Source organism: Morus notabilis, unplaced genomic scaffold (genome assembly GCF_000414095.1).
Source record: "Morus notabilis unplaced genomic scaffold, ASM41409v2 Scaffold205, whole genome shotgun sequence".
NCBI lineage: Eukaryota > Viridiplantae > Streptophyta > Magnoliopsida > Rosales > Moraceae > Morus > Morus notabilis.
The window spans coordinates 158152-169929 of NW_010363285.1; the positions used below are offsets into that span (position 1 = coordinate 158152).

At 33.6% G+C, this 11778-nt stretch overlaps 1 protein-coding gene across 3 annotated transcripts; it reads left to right on the plus strand.

Moving 5' to 3' along the window:
* The first annotated feature begins 4901 nt into the window (after window positions 1–4901).
* Window positions 4902–9750, plus strand: LOC21407215 (bifunctional TH2 protein, mitochondrial). Of its 3 annotated transcripts, XR_002902694.1 has the most exons (8): window positions 4902–5308; window positions 6359–6467; window positions 6885–7175; window positions 7325–7742; window positions 7846–8109; window positions 8755–9398; window positions 9479–9482; window positions 9575–9750. XR_002902694.1 is itself a non-coding variant. In XM_024169365.1 (6 exons), the coding sequence occupies exons 1-6, from the start codon at window positions 4947–4949 to the stop codon at window positions 9165–9167; spliced, it is 1857 nt and encodes a 618-aa protein (XP_024025133.1). In that variant the 5' UTR covers window positions 4902–4946; the 3' UTR covers window positions 9168–9750. The 3 variants fall into 3 exon arrangements, 1 of the variants encoding a protein (XP_024025133.1); XR_002902693.1 differs by having other exon boundaries at window positions 9479–9750; XM_024169365.1 differs by having other exon boundaries at window positions 8755–9750.
* The last annotated feature ends 2028 nt before the right edge of the window (window positions 9751–11778 follow it).

The following is an 11778-nucleotide window of genomic DNA, read 5'->3' on the forward strand; positions in this document are numbered from 1 at the left end:
TTCTGCTACGTGGGTGTAGGGGATCTCGATGAACACTCACATGAGGGGGAGATTGCTGAGAAAAGTACATGTATCTATTGTCCTACATAGAAAGTGGATGAGGATGTGAAGTGATTTATATACATAGAAAAATCTTCGACCCAATAGGTTAACCTTTTGGGTCAAGTTGGACTTCTGAAGTGTGTTAGATCAGTTTCGTATGTGATGTCTTCCTAATAAAAATATATAATTTTTTATAAAAGTTTAATAGTTAAAAAATAAAGAACTATTAATAGTTTATTTTTTATAATCCTATTGAGTAAATTCCGAGAGGAAATTTCCTCTATTAGCAGGTTTGTACTAGACACTAGCCGAAGTTAATTCGACTGGCCAATAATTTGGGCTTTGCTTATTTTGGAGCTCAACATGGCTGCACTTCTAGGCCCAGTGTTGGCCCATCTCGAAGGACAATAACACATCAAAGGAAGAGTTATCATGATCACTCTTTGATAGAATTCAGAGCCCAATGGAATTCACGACTATTTTGAGGTAGAAATTTGGTTTGGTTAAGAATCCAATCCTGCTCGTTCGGCTTAAAGTCCGAAGAAAATAAAGTTCAATGAACTTTTAAGCTAATGGTACTTCATTAGTTAGCATAATACAATCAAAGTTAATGAGTCCATTTCCACCTTTCTTACATGTGTCAAAGATGAGCAAAATGAAGTTGTAGGGTTTTCTTTTAATAGAAGAATTAACAAGTAGGTTATGTCATAAAAGAGCATGCAGGCTAGTAGAATACTTCGTAAATGTTTGGTTCATAGATTCAGAATTATTCTTGATTTAGGTGTATTTTTTATGAGAAAAAATACTGTACCGAGCCACGAACCATGATCCGAACTATGCCACAAATCCACCAATCAAATGCACAATTTCAAACTTAGTGTTAAGTCTCTAATTAATTGTATAAAGTGACCAGCAAATTAAGCCATTAATTAAAACTCTATAGCTAGCTAATTGTCTTCTAAAACTTCTGCGGCTTGTTCCAGCTGGTACCGATCATGTGATCGAGTTAACTAAGCATCAAGAGAAGAGCTGGCATTCAAGCTGGACAGTTTGGTATAAGCTTTGTAATTTGTATCGATTTAGAAATGTACTTAGGCCCCGGTGAAATTTTGAATTTAAAATTTGAGTTTTATTACAGTAAAAATCTCTCAGAAACAGTCACATTTAACTCTTTTACTATAGTAAAAAGTTCTCACATAAAATCACATCTCAACTCGAATCAGCAAACTAAACAGGTCCTTAAACTCTAATTAGATCTCTACTTTGCATTATAAAATTTAACTCCATTGTGTCATTTCCAATTTATACAGTTTAAAATCAAGTGATGGCTACTAATCATGGAGCGGAGTTGTACGTACCAATGCAAATAAACAAGGTGGATAAGTATTCAACTAGAAGTATGCAACATTTAAACAAAACGTGATTAATTAAAATCCCTAATTATTAGATAAACAATCTTCAAGGAATCAAGGGATTCATGTGTATATAATATAGAAACACATTGAACGCACAAGCTAGTAATATTTCTAAAATGGATATACATATATATATATATGTATATCTAGACATTCTTTTCGTCTAATTCATTATTCTATATAGATTTCCATTTGTTACTGATCCATGTTATTTTATGTTTCCTTGAAGGCTAACTAATAAGCACTTTTCAAGCATGTTGATTTACACTTTTATTTTTCTATGGTTTTGGAGGTATATATATGTATAATATTTGCTGTCTTATATATCATATATATTTTTTCCTAATCTCTTATATATCATATTTCATTCCTTCTTTCATAACTTTTCAGCCGATTGGACCAGATTACTTTTGCAGAAGATTACTTGTTTATTTTGTCTAGCTAGGGAATTTTTGGTTTTATATACATTATTCATGTGGCCGGTGTGTTTTTAGTGTACTGATGTAAATCAGATCACTTCAATCTTTTCCGTCTGTTTAATATTATTCTCTTTTGTTTTTGTTTGTTTTTTGGTTTTTTTTTTTTTTTTTTTTTGGGTTTTTTTTTTTTGTTTTTGTTTAAAGAATGTGATGACCAAACAACTTTTCCTGATTACGAGATTCTCATTTTTCTGTTCAGTAAAATGCTCATACTATATTCCAAACTAAAAGAATTACAAAAAGGCCAAAAGAAAAAAAAAAAAAAAAAAAAAAAAAAAAATAAAAAAACAATATTTTACACATTGGTCCCCTAAACTTGATGACTTTAACAATTCGCCCTCTAAATTTTTAATTTTAACACGTTGCCCCCTCAATTGTTACAATATGCTTTATTTTGACAATGATTGTGTTAATTTAGTGTCAAAAAAAAGTTCGGCGAAAGATTCTAACATCTTAATTCAAATGTAACACAATTATTTTAATTCTTCAACTTTTAATCCCTTAAGTTTAATAAAAAATTGAACAAGTTTAGTATAATAGGGCACATTGTAATAATTTTATAATTTTGAAGCGTTAATTGTCAAAATTGAAAGTTTAAGAGGCAATTTGTTAAAGCATGATAAGTTTAGGGGCAATTGTGTTAAAAATAAAAAAATTAATGGTGAATGTCGCATGATATAAGTCATCAAAGTAGCGTGACATGTACTCTTGTAGCTCTTGATCAAATCACACTACATCACAAGACTACTATGTAGAGCATGTTACATGCATATATCAACTTAAATATTGGTATACTCGTTTTTTTCCTGATAATTTTAATGCTTTTAAGCAGCCGTTATATATATATATAATTGTACGTACTATATATATATATATTTATATATACACGAACATCTCCTATTTGCCAAACGTAGTGGTGTGAAACATAAGTTTAATCCTACTGCATATATTATGTCACCTTAAAAATTAGGGACGTTTGAAAGGGGATTCGTTTCATGATTTGAATCATGGTTCGTGATTTGTTACAGTATTTTCTCTTATAAAAAACACACATAAAATGGGAATAGTTCTAAATCATAGTTCTGAATTTATGAACCAAACGTCTCCTAAATCAATAGATATTCGATATTGCACATGACTTTAATAATGTTTCATGTACATGACTTACCGACTTTAAATGCTTGAAAAGCAACATCTTGCTCTTTTTGGACAACCTTTCCGGCTTTCTAAATATTATATTTAATTATTCGAGGTTTGCAAGTTGGTGGGAGATTAAGATGGAATTGTAATCTATTGAAGAAATTTATAGGAAAAATGTCGATAAGAATCATGACTTTTAGGCTTGATAGTGCGTTCTGGTGGAAACTACTTGGGGTGCTAGAATAAGCACTTCCCTATGTTGGAATCAAGATGAATATAATTAAAATTACTTCGGTCTCGTTCACTTCGCGGATTCAAATTTTTAATTCGAGTTGAGATGTGACATTTTCTTAGAGTTTTTCACTGTAGCAGAAAAAGTTAGATGTGATATTTTTTGAGAGCTTTTTACTATAAAAACCTAAAACTGAAAACTCAAATCGATGAAATGAACGAGACCTTCATTTTTACATCTTTTATAATTTAATAGAAATCTTACAAAACCCAACATAATACCTTTATGTTACTTGCAGCATAATAAAGCTAACTCAATTTTCAACCAATCAGAAAAATACTATTAAAATAATAAAAGGAGGAATAATGTCAAAGTTTACCCTCTTGAATAACTTACCTAATTAACCGGACCCTTTACTTTTTTCACATCTTTAACCACTTCTTCACCCCAATTCGCAAATCGCAATCTCCTACAAAATCACATTTATTCAAACCAAAAAAAAAAAAAAAAAGAGTATTCAATTCCTTCAATCTAAATCCAATCTCCCTCTTTTCATTTTTTTTAATAGCATAAAGCCAAAACCATGGTTATTTAACTAAAACCCACTTGCAAATGAGACATTTGAGTCATTTTTTCAAGAGCAATATTTTTTTATTTTCCTCTCCCGCTTTTCATTTTCCAACATTTTAGTGGGCCTCGGAGGCTGGAACAGCAAGCACCAACAAACGACGAAAAGTGTGCGTGTGAAATTGGTGTACACGTGTCAATTTTTATTAGTCATATTGAAATATAATAAAATACTAATTTAGAATAATAAAAATTACTATCATTAACATAATTATTATGTATTCTTGTAAGATAAAACGTGAATATCATTAAGATAATTATTATGTAGTTTTGCTATTTTAAAATATTTCAGAAAACTTATTATGTTTCAATTGAACTAATATTTTTCCATGTAATGAAATTTTGGTTAGAAAAATTCACAAAGACAAATAAAAGGAAGAGAGTGTAAATAGCCTTTTTAGTGAAAACAAAAATAAATTGAATAATTTTTTAATAACTAAGTAAATTCGGGAATCTCCGGATTTATCTTATGATTAAATTTTATAAGTTCAAAATTCACTCAATTTTTTTTTTCTATGATTAAATTGAAAATTTGCCAAATTTAACTCATAACTAAATTTGATAAATTCAAAAGTTATCTAAGCTTAATAAAAGGATCAAATTCTGAGAGTATATGTTTTTGAATTAATATTTACTATTATTTATTTACATAATATTTTACTAATTTTTAATTAATAAACTAATTTTTCTCTTACAAATATCTTTTAAAAATTAAAAATATCATTTCCCAACTGCCAAAAAAAAAAAAAAAAAAAAAAAAAGTCAAAATAACACACTTTTTGCCGAGAGAGTCAAAATACACGCACCATCGGATAAAAACTTCCCTCCTTTTTACACACCCACCGAACTGCCAACTCACACACACACAGAGACTCCAGTCCCACCCCTCCCTAGCCCGGCCCCCCACCCTTCTCCCCCTCCTCCCCTCTCTCTCTCTCTTCCCTTTCTCTCTCTAGCACAGAGCCACCGCCGTCTCTCCCTCTCTCTCTCTCTTTCCCAAATGTTCCATTGATGCGTTTCTTCTTCTTCAACCAAATCAAGAGCCAAGCAACGTCTCTCCCCAAGCTCGTATCGTCGCCCGACTCGCTCCTCCGCCGATTCTCCCGCAACGACTCGGTCCGATCCTGCTGTGTCGACTCAGCCCGGAGATCGCCGCCGGAATCAATGGCAATACCTCTTCCGAAGTCGGCCATCTCCACCATAGACAACGAGGTCGGCCTCGCCCGGCGGTTCTGGATCAAGTTCCGCAGAGAATCGGTTTTCGCCATGTACACTCCATTCTCCGTCTCTTTGGCTGCCGGAAACCTCAAGATTGAAACTTTCCGGCATTATGTCTCCCAGGATTTTCACTTTCTCAAGGCCTTCGCTCAAGCGTGAGTCATGAAATTTTCGTATCGAAGTTTGATTTACTTGTTATCGTGGAATCTGATTCGAAATTTACTTTTTTTTTTCTCGACAGTTAAGGAAAGAAACCTTATGCGTTTGTTTGCTTTTCTCTTTTCTTTGATTTGATGCTTTTGGTTCGTGAGAAAGTTTAGCTCGAAATTAAATAGGCGATTAGGATTCGTCCAATCAAAGAAAAACTATTGTTGAAATCTTGATAGCTTACCGTAAGTTCCCTAGGGTTTAATATAGTCACAATCAAGCGCTCTGTTTCTTTCTATAGTTTTATCTTTTTTCGTAGTTTTTTTTTTTTGGAGTCTTGAATAGAATGGAAAAAGGAAAAAAGGAGATAGTGGATGTAGATCGCTATGCGATTGGTGAGGAAAAGAAATGTTTTTTTTTTTTTTTGTGTGGAGAAAAATGAATTTTTGAAGAGTTAGTTTTTGCTGAAACTTACTTGTTAGGAACAAGATTTTGGTTCTTTGTTGTAAAGATTCCCGTTTTCTCGTGAGTTCCGTTTGGGTGCTGAGAAATGCCAGTAAGTTTAGCAAGAATTGCAACAGTAGATAAGGATATATATATATATATATATATATTAAATTTAGGAACGTAACTTCTTCAGAATTGGTTTTGACGTTATATGATTATGGACCTTTTGCCCTCCACTTGGTTTGTATCGATGCTGGTTTTTGTAGGTTTCGTTCTCTGTTTTATTGCTCACCAAGTGTAAAAATAAAATAAAATAAAATAAGATTTCAAGTTCCAATCTTTGTTGGCTGACAAGGAAATAATTTAGAAAAAAAGTTATTCATCTGAGATATTTCTCTACGTAAAATTATGGCCCAATCATATTTCAACTATTTAGTGTTTTGGGTGGGCTTATGGTTCTCTAGAAAAAATGGAGGTTGCAATCCTATGCTTTCGAAGCATTACTTCTTGTGTTCTTGTTTCTTTTTATCCCTTCTGTTGCAACCAAATTGAGGGTAGATTATTTGGGAAATATATCAAGGAATTAAGACGTTGCACTCCTTTTTTTTTAGATATGAATCAGCTGAAGAGTGTGCAGATGATGATGATGCAAAGCTTGCAATTTCTGAATTGAGGAGCGCCATTTTGGACGAGTTGAAAATGCACGATTCTTTTGTACAGGTATGAAGGTTTCTTTCTCGGGATATAGGTAAATAGAGATTTGAATCTTGATACTGGATTATGATTACTGTATGTATGCCCAATCTCATTTGATAGAGAATCAGATATAAGACAGAGTGCAGGCTTGGAGAAGGACAGAATGTGAAGATAGAATAGTATACTCATTTACTAAATGGTGTGATGTATAGGCATGTTTGATTTACATGACTTGTTCAGGAAAATTTCAAAATTAATTATGGGGAACTTTTTAGGACGTTTAAGTAACAATATATAGTGATTCTTGAGAGAGACAGCGATTTTGCATTAACTAGTTCTGTTAAATTATCTAACAATTCAATCTTTGCTTTTTATGTGTATAGATTTATATCTTTTGCTCATAAGTTATTATCTTCGTGTCCAAATAATTGAGCCACACAGGAATGGGGTGCAGACCTTGCTAAAGAGGGCTCTGTCAACTCTGCCACGTTGAAGTACACAGATTTCTTATTGGCAACAGCTTCTGGGAAGGTTGAAGGAGTAAAAGCTCCTGGTAAACTTGCTACTCCGTTTGAGAGAACTAAAATTGCTGCATACACGCTTGGTGCCATGACTCCTTGTATGAGGCTGTATGCTTTTCTGGGTAAGGAGTTTCAGGCACTTCTGGATAACAACGGAGAGGGCCACCCATATCAGAAGTGGATTGACAATTATTCATCTGAAAGTTTTCAGGTTCGTAATATTATTGAAAGATGGAGCTTTTTTATTTTAGTTCTCATGGTCATTCTAATTAAACTTTGCTTTCTACCGCTTCGGAGGCTCGTACATTACATAAATGTTCTTTACTCCAACACCTCAACTATTCTTATCTTTGAATTTAGGCATCAGCTGTGCAAACTGAAGAGTTGCTCGATAAACTAAGTGTCTCTTTGACAGGCGAGGAACTTGACGTTATTGAAAAGCTATATCATCAAGCAATGAAACTTGAAATAGAATTCTTCGCATCGCAGCCACTTGATCAGCCAACTGTAGTTCCTCTGACAAAAGAGCATAATCCTGCAGAAGATCGGCTTATGATATTTTCTGATTTTGATTTGACTTGCACCGTTGTCGATTCATCTGCCATTTTAGCAGAAATAGCTATAGTAACAGCACCAAAATCTGATCAGAATCAACAACCTGAAAGTCAAATTGCTCGTATGTCATCTGCTGACCTCCGGAGTACTTGGGGCCTTCTTTCCAGCCAGTACACAGAAGAGCATGAGCAATGCATAGAAAGCATTATGCCTAGTGAACAAGGTATCTGCTTGTTCACCATTATTTCAACTAATTGAAATTTTGTAAAAGCATTCTTAAAAGTTGCTTTGGGTTATGATTGTTCTTGACTTCTGTGGCTTTGCAGTGGAGTTTAACTATGAACAGTTGCACAACGCACTGGAACAACTTTCAGATTTTGAGAAAAGGGCGAATGATAGAGTGATAGAGTCTGGGGTGCTCAAAGGTCTAAATCTCGAAGACATAAAAAAAGCTGGTGAACGTCTCATTCTTCACGATGGCTGTACCGCTTTCTTTGAGAATGTTGTTAAGAATGAAAATCTGAATGCAAATGTTCATGTCCTTTCATACTGTTGGTGTGGTGACCTCATCAGGTCAGCTTTTTCATCAGGTATGTATCTTCCCTGTTAAGTACTCCTATCCTTGAAATAATATATATATTCTACAAATTCAAATCACTTGGCCACTTTCGTTTCTTTGGAAGTAAAACTTTTCAGTGCCATCTATGCTCACCTGTAGTATCTATTTATATTCATCTCAGGGCTTTCTTCAATGAGTAGTATACTTCTAAATTTTTAAGTTATTAATAGCGATAGCCCAACCCACTGTCTCACTATCTTTTCCTTTTAATATGAAGTGATATACTATCCAACTTTTCTTGAGATGTGAATCTGTTTCAGATGTTCTCTTGTTGCTTAGTACTCAGTAGGCTCTTTAATGCATTGATGGATTGTTTCAACTTATCTCTGTAGTCTTTGCATATTCTTAGGTTCCCAGCACTCGCTGTTCTTGGTCTCATTTTGAGATTTAGGAACTTCCTGTCATATGGAAGTAATTCCTCTTTAAGGATTCTTAGCTTCTTTAACTGGGAACAAAAAACCTTCTTTTAACCGAATGTGACTTAACTTTTTCTTCCTTACTGGGACTGAATGTGATACGTGGACAACTTTGTTTTGCATCTATTGGATCTTCTATAATGGTGTACATACAATTCATTCGTCGTTATTTACGTTTTCCTGTATTTTATATGGAGCAGGAGGTTTGAATGAGCTGAATGTACATGCAAATGAGTTCACCTTTGAAGAATCCATTTCCACAGGTGAAATTGTTAAGAAAGTAGAGTCTCCCATTGATAAGGTTCGAGCTTTCAACGATATTTTAGCAAATTGCAGCAAAGACCGAAAGAACTTGACTGTTTACATTGGAGACTCAGTGGGCGACTTGCTTTGCCTGCTTGAGGCAGATGTAGGAATTGTAGTTGGGTCGAGTTCAAGCCTTAGGAGAGTGGGGGCGCAATTTGGCGTTTCATTTATTCCACTGTATCCTGGCGTAGTTAAGAAACAGAAAGAATACATTGAAGGAAGCTCTCCTAATCGGAAGGGAAAAACCGGTATTCTTTACACAGTCTCTTGTTGGGCCGAAATACATGCCTTCATTTTGGGTTGGTAGAATCATATTTTTTTCATTCTTACGCACTCTACTTTGTGCTTGGACAAATGAAAAGAACCAAACATATAAAATGTCCAAAAAAAAAAAAAAAGGAAAAAAAATTCAAATTGGTGGTCGATTTTATTAAGGGCCACAAATTTGCTGCTGTCTTCCCTTTCTTTTTGTTTCACTTTCTACAGGGTGAATCCATTCAAAGATGTGATCTTGGTCCTTAGGCATGCTGTAAACATGGTACTTGGAATTTCCTCTCATGTATTCCTTGCCCATTTTTCTTGCTCTATTATTAACTTTGTCGAGTTGTGCTTTTTCAGGCATGTAAGGTTTCAGGCACATGATTTTAAACAGAGATTGTTATTGTCAAGTTGTCCATACAAACATTTGAAGTACTGTATCCGTATTTTCTGTAGGCTCGTATTGTTTTAGTATTCGGAGGAGTGACTTGTCCAGCAGACATTTTCTGTAATGTTAGTGAGATTCCTGCTCTATTATTGAAAAAAGCAGATGCAAAGTTAGTCATCAATCATGTTTCGATGGATGGTTGTAGCTTTCTCTACTATTAATTGCAATTTTTGCTTTGCTTTGATGGTCCTGGATCTTATCTCTAATCTTAATTGTGATTAGGAAGTGCTTTAAACGAGATAATAATGTTTTTTTTTTTTTTTTTTGACCTTGTATCTGCATAGGCTCTTTAGCTACTTCGCCCTTGGACCTCCTCTTGGGCCTTTCTTTGTTGTTGTGTCTTCAGTCATGGTGGCCTTCACTTACAAGTTACAAAGAAAGAATAGCTATCACCGAAAAAGCGAGGATATGCACAGTAAGCAGCATACTAATAAATGAATTAAATTGACCACATCCTAGTTGTAGCTGTTGAAAGGGACAATATATATAATCAAGTTTGTCACCGGAAGTTTGAAAATTTTATGGGAGTAATAATTTTGGTTAAATCATTCGAGTTGGGAGAAACCTTTATATAGGTGAAAGTATAGACTAGTCAAATCGACAACAACTATAATTTGTGACGATTTTTTATTTTTATTTTTATTTTTTTGTGACAAGTGAAAGTATAGACTAGTCAACCTTACCCTCTTTTTTTTTTTTTTTTTTTTTTTTTTTTTTCTCCCTTCATCTCTAGAAGTGGAGGTGAAGATAATATTTTCAAATGTCGAATAATTCACTCCTCAATCCTCCCAATTTATTCCATTCATTGGTATTATTCTACTCTGTTAATTTGGACGTTACTAGTGAACAAGTTCGCAAGGAAATTTGTCCTAGGATTAACTTTGAAAATACACCAACTCATTCCCTACTCATATAGTGCTAAAATTCTTTAAAAGAAGTCTCTTTTAGTGTTATATCGATTATAAGGTTGTGTTTGTCAAGAGAGAGAAAAATAGAAAGGAAAGTAATATATATAATCTAAGAGATGGGAGAGAAATTTCTCTTATTATGCTAGTATGAATTTCTTTGTCTAATTTTTCGACACTGGAAGGTTAAATTGGATTCAACATCACTCACTCAATCTATTTCTTTTTTTTTTTTTCTCCTCTCTTATTAAACGATTATGAATATTAAAATATTGTCACTAATCCTCTTACGTCTCGTCTTTCTTTCCTTTCACTTTTTTTCTATTATGGCTGAAAAGAGAGAGAGAGAAAAAGAAAAAGTAATGAGACTCTCGAGACTTATAAACCCTAGTTAAACGGTAGCTATACCTTATCTAATTAACAGACAAACCGCCTTTTATCCACACCACCAAATTAAATTGTAGTTATTAAAAGCATCAAGAATAGAACTTCTCAAAAAACTATTGAAGACGTGTTTTGTGCAACCTTTCCATCAATATGATAGACGCTATTATAGATATCCTTGGTAACATATCTACGAGAACATCAAAATCCTAGTTAGGTCAGCTTGATCATGAATTGTTACTTTAACATATATGTAGATAACAAAGTAGTCAATATCGATCAAGTGTAACATCAATGTCAAACAAGCTTTTAAAATATGAAAACTTTAAACAACATGGGAGCAAATCTTATGTAATCCAGCACCCAAAAAAAAAAAAAAAAAAAAAAAAAAAAAACGGCCTTATGTTCAGTGTACAGTATACATGCACTGAAACTAGAACAGTTAAAAGGAGAATATATTAATAAACTATTAGAGGATAAATGAGAAGAGACATGTTGACCCCCCACTTTGGGCATTGATTTGGATATAGAATTTACTCCATTATGCCCCACATTTGTTTGTCACTTGTGTTTATTTAAATCAAGTGAACAAAGATAATAATTTAGATCCGTGTCCTACATTTGCTTGAATTTTCCTTTTCACCATTTTCCCCTACTTTCCAACCACATATCTCATGCTTAATTCACAAAGTTTAGAGTTGATCATGTGGGTTTCAATTCCCACCATATTTTTCAAATTTCGTTTGATTGATTATTAGTTAGGCGTCAAGGAAATCTTGTTTTGTGGGAAGCTTTTGATATGGTGGGGGCCTAATTGATCTACTAAATTGTACGTCAATTATGCTGATGTTCTAAGGTTTAGGATTATTGTGCTATGAATTCAGTCACTCCAACTCATTAGGATTTTGGCTTAATTTGATTAT